The following is a 5,223-nucleotide window of genomic DNA, read 5'->3' as shown; positions in this document are numbered from 1 at the left end:
TCACCGATGCCGTCGTCGGAGTACCGGTCCCCGACTGAGCGCGCCCTCGGCACGACCATCTCGTCCTCGCACAGTGTCCCACCGACGTTGTCTATTCCTCCCGTCTCCGCGGCAGGGCGGCGGCTCTTCCCGGCGGGCGGCTCTTCCTCGTGCTCGTCGCCGTCCGAGGGGGGCGGCGGCCGGTGGCGGGCCGCCGGACTGGCATCGCCGCCGGAGGAGCTCTCAGCGGCCGTGCTCACGCCCGAGCTGCTGCCCGTCGAGCGGACCGTGCCCTGTAGGCCGCCGCTGAACGTGATGACGCCCAGGTGCCGGGCTGTGCTCGGCGACGGCGTCGTGTCCGTCCGCTGCCGGGACGGCCGACGCTGGCACGGCACGTCCGAGCGGCCGACCGCCGCGTCACGGCGGTCTGTCACCTCCACCGCCGGCTGGTTCGGCGTCGGAGGGCTTCCGGTGGAAGGAGACGTCAAGCGACAATCGTCTGTGTCGCGCTCCCTGGAGGCCCGTGGTGTGCCGCCGCACACCTCCTCCCGCTTCCCCGGGGGCGGTGCGGCGCCCCGCGCCGGCGCCGGCGCCGGCGCCGGAGCGGCGCCCGGCGGGCGCCGCTCGCCACTCCTCCGGCCAACGTCCCGGCGCAGGATGTCCTGGAGGCTCACCTGGCGGCGCCGCTCGGCCGGCCCGACCGCCGCCTCGCCGCCGTCGGCCGGGCCCCGGCCGCCGCCAGTCTGGGACCGTGCGGCACCACCGTCGGCGGCGACGCGAGCGCGGTGCCGCGGCGCCGACGGTGTGTTGCTGGCGCTGGAGCTGGCCGAGGCTGCGCCGCGCGACCGCGCCGCCTCGGCAGCCGCCGAGCGCGAGCGCCGGATCGAGCGGCGCGTGATGTCGTGGCGCTGACAGCGAGCTGTTGCGCTGCGCCGGCCGCCGCGCCGCGCCCGTCTTGTCGCTGTCGCTGCGGCTGAGGCCGCGCCGCTCGGCCGCCTCGGTCGCCTCCTCGCGTCGGCCGGGAGAGCTCGGGCGCAGCAGCAGGTGCCGCCGCAGCGCCGCCGAGAGCCGCTGCGGCGCCGGCGGCTTGGCGCTGACGCGTGGGCTCGGCGCCGGACTCGGCGCGTTGGCGGCCATCCGCTGCGCGCTGGCGTCGCGGTCGTGCAGCGTCGACTCCTGACGGACGTAGTTGTCGAGGTTCTGGAAGCGAATGCCGGAGCGGGCGCGGTAGAGGACGGTGCCCCGGCTGGGCAGGCCGCCCCGCTCGTCCTGTTCGGCCACCACGGCCACCCGGCGCGGCTCCAGCGGAGCGCCGATCTTGATGTTTGACATGGCGTTTCACAGCCCCGGCTACCAACATACAGCGCCGTGTCAGAATCCGTGCCCGCGCGTCGATAGCAATTAATTCCAAGACCCCAGGGTGCTGACAGGCACACCTGGACGGCTGGATTCCATGCTCGGGTTTCGGCCCATAAAGGGGAAAACGCCCCAAGTTAGGGCGGGCTCAGAGGATGGAATTTCTATTTTTACCCAGTGCAGACGGAAAATCCGTTTGGGGATGGAATCAGTTGCATAAGATGTGGCAGCACGCTACTGCAACCCGCACGCCAGCAAGAGTAACTCTCATCGAAGTCATCTCGGAGGTCAGCATAAACAAACCGACCGGCATTTAGAACAATGCGACGCGTCGGTCCCACAACACGTGACACGGTGACCCCTGGCACTATGATTGCCGGGGCCACGCGACTGACCCTGTGTCTGTGGTCGGAGAGGATTTACGTCCTTGGCCGCGTGCACACGAGCAGTTGTGTGACCGAGGGCGCCCCCGACGACGCTGAGACCTGACCTCTAGCCGTGCCGCCCTCCGTCGACCGGGCTGTCATTCCGACGAGCGGCGGCCCGGCGACGGGCGCGGGGCGGGCGCCTTCCCGACAATGATCGACGCCGCGGCCGCGCCCCGCCGCGACGACCGGCGGCACGGCAGACGGCGACAGCGCCGGCGCACCGCGGGAGACGCGTGCGTGAAAGGCTCCGCGCCGGGAGACGGCGCCGGGCTAGTCGTCGGATCGCGGTCTGGCCGCAGATGCAGGCCGGCTGACCAATCGGAGGACGAGCCGCTCGGTCGGGCGGCAGCGGCGAAAGGCGCTCGAGTTCCCGAGCGGCATTCTGCGCTGACAGTGTGGTGGTTAGCGGGGGCCACCTCCGGCGGAGCCCGCCGTGATAAATAACGTCTCTCTCGGCGATCTGCTCGTTTCCTATCAGCGCCGAGCAGGCGACAAACGAGCATGTATTGCCGGCGGCGGCTCGGGCGCGGGCGGGCCTGCCCACCGCGGTCGGCGGGTGGCCGTTTCGCCGGACCTGAGCACGGCCTGGGCGGCCGAGCTCTGCCGCGATGCACGGCGCGCGGCACAACGGCGGCTCTGTTTCGTCAGCGGCCCGGCGACGCGGACGGCCGGCGCCCGCTCACCGCCGCTGCCGCCACCCACGGCTGATGGAGCGGCCGCGCGTACGCGCGCCGCGCTTGGGAATTATTGGCCAGCGTCGTAATGACCCGCCCCGGGACAGATTGGTGCCCGCTGTTGGTGCCTTAATTGACCCGAGAGCTAAAACAAACGGCTCTAGATGGCCGCCGCGGCCAGGGTCAGCGTGTTGAAACATGCTCGCCGGCGGGGGTGTTCAGTTACTCGCGGCCCGGCGACCGAGCAGCGGCCGCCGCGCTCCAGGAAGCGGTTATCCGCACGACATTGTGTGGGCCGGGCGTAAACAAGGCGATAAATCGGCTGGCGTTACACCACGGCGGCAGTGTCACTGCGCGCGCGTGGCCGAGCTGACCCGACCGGCTGGGGTCGCGTCGGACGCGACCGACCGGCGAAAGTGGTCGTGTGCGTCGACAGACGTCCGAGTGACCCCGGCGCACGCGCCCGCACGGCGCGCGCGTCGTCATCGGCCGGGCCGGCGCGTGCGTGCACGCGGGCGTGCGCTCTGGCGCGCAGGGCGCGCGCTGTGCGCTACCGACGGCGCACGCCGGCCGCGCCGCCGCCAGGGGCGCCGGAAGAGGCCGGCGTTCCTCCGTCGACCGCTCGTTAGGGGGCCGCCGATGGATGTGTGCGCTGCCCGGGGTGAGGCCACTGGAAGCATTAACCCTGCATGCATTCCGGGCCGAGACAATTACATAATTGTAGGAGGAGGAGGAGAGGTGAGAAATGGGAGCGAGGGGCGAGGGACCACGCAGAAGCAGGGTGGAAAACCGGGTGACTGCTCGGTGCTCGATCTTACCTCTCAGGTAATGAGAGGACCTCATTACGGTCAGGGCTGCCAGCCATTGCTATGCGCCGACACACGCGCCCTTGTAAAACAGCAGCTCGCAGCTAATTTCGAGCCACCAAGCAGTCACGCCGCGGTCCGCAGGCGGCCGGATGGTGGACCAACTTCTGGTCGTAATTTGTGACCGCCCCAGAGTGCCAGGTCACGTGGCGGCAGTAGAGGCGCACGCGCCGGCCGGCCGCTTGACCCGACTGACCCGGCCGCGGACTCGGCGGCCGGTCGGATGAGAGTAACACAGTCACCCGCACAGAGGGACCACGGACGGGCGTCCTAGCTGGAGGTGTGGCGGCGTAGTCCTGCAAACGCACCTCGCCTTGCTATTCCAGGGCAGTGGTAAGCGGTTGATGCACCTGAAACGTGCAAATACAGGGCGGTGGATGGGGCGGGGACCATTCAGCGCACTTGGCGATGAAGGGGTGGAGTCCGGTCGAAATGGACGGACGAGGCCTCGCGCGGCGGCCATGAGCGACCATGTGACAGCGGTCCGCACGTTGAAATCATCGACTACGGATTGGCGCGGCCGCACAGCGCAGCACCAAACAATAAACAACAAGACGGAACCCAGCAACAGCGTCAAAATGACCGGACGATGTTCCGGGGTATTTCTCGCGATTTCTAGCTTGTTCTCCATCCCTGTTTGCCTCTGGCCGAATCGTTCAAACGATCACCGAACTCCCGGGGCCGTGTATTTTCCGCGTCATTATCGATGCGCACTGACCGCCGGCCGCGTCGGTGCCGCCTCACCGCGGACGGCGGGCGATCACACGAAATGACAGACAGCCCCCTTCCCCTCCCCCCGACCGGGGACGACTGAGCCCGGCACCGAAACCCACTTCAGACCGCCAGGGAGCGGCGCAGTCTCCAGTCTCCGCACGCGTCTCCCACGATTCGCACGAGCGACGGGCGAGCGCCGGCCACCCGGCACACAGCGGGGCTTTGTCGTCGGTTTTTTGCCCCGTCAGGCGATTTAGAAGCGGCGCGGTGGCCATTTTTGACAGACGCCGGACAGCCGAGACGTCATTTCCGCTCTGAGCGCGCTGGAGCACAGAGACGCACCAAATGACGCAGAAAATGTATTCACTTCAGCCTGCGGACGCTGCCCAGGGCGAGTGAACCGTGAAGAGGGCACCGCTCACCCTGATCCGTGGCTCACAGCTATTGGCTTAGACAACTATGTCTGTCTTTACTGTACTCGGTCGTGAATTTGGATCATTGGATTCAACAGCCTTTCATTTGTTTTCTAGTTTTCAATCTTTGGTCCTCGCGAATACCAATGACGTTTACTGACTTAGATCGCGTTTTAGGGCCAGCTTCTCTTTATTACGCTCCTATGCTCCCATGGCTTGAACCAGACCCCATGACAGGTCAGCGCGCCGCGGTGTGCTGGAATTTGTTAGGACCACGGCGTTATAGTACCGACATCTGAACACAAAACACGCGCCGCTGATCATGCTGCCACTGTCCTGAAGTTTCGCTGATAAGCGCTTTCAAAGATTACAATTACTCCCTCGTTCACGAATACAACAAAGAACCTCTTGATTGGTTCGGTACCTTCACGACACAGCTTTTTTGTGAGGTCATTTCCCCGCTGACGTGGCGTTCTGAAGTGGCGGCCGGGCCCCGGGGCGGAGCAGCTTGCTGACGGTGGGCGGGGGACGCTGGAGCCGACAGCGCGCACGCGAGCACCATTAGAGCCACGGCAAAAAGGTGGCGGCGCAAATCGGGCCTCGAACCCGGCCGCACCGTACCGCTGAGCCAGCGGACACGGCCAGCAGCGGAGGCGGCGGACCACGGCCGCTGAGCCAGCGGACACGGCCAGCGGCAGAAACGGCGGACCACGGCCGCTGAGCCAGCGGACACGGCCAGCGGCGGAGGCGGCGGACCACGGCCACTGAGCCGCTGGACGCGGCCAGCGGGGGA

General features: G+C 67.6%; 1 protein-coding gene across 1 annotated transcript in view; it reads right to left on the bottom strand.

The window, feature by feature from the left end:
• Positions 1 to 272, bottom strand: part of LOC119102819 (ras GTPase-activating protein raskol) — a gene marked incomplete in the record, with an annotated part of 83,920 nt that extends 83,648 nt beyond the window's left edge. The window contains 1 exon segment of the mRNA XM_037226270.1: positions 1 to 272. Within this exon segment, the coding sequence (XP_037082165.1) occupies positions 1 to 59 (59 nt within the window).
• Between the last annotated feature and the right edge of the window lie 4,951 nt (positions 273 to 5,223).

This window comes from Pollicipes pollicipes, unplaced genomic scaffold (genome assembly GCF_011947565.3).
Source record: "Pollicipes pollicipes isolate AB1234 unplaced genomic scaffold, Ppol_2.1 Scaffold_5724;HRSCAF=6776_pilon_pilon_pilon, whole genome shotgun sequence".
Classification (NCBI taxonomy): Eukaryota; Metazoa; Arthropoda; class Thecostraca; order Pollicipedomorpha; family Pollicipedidae; genus Pollicipes; species Pollicipes pollicipes.
This window is presented reverse-complemented; position numbering and strand designations above follow the sequence as displayed.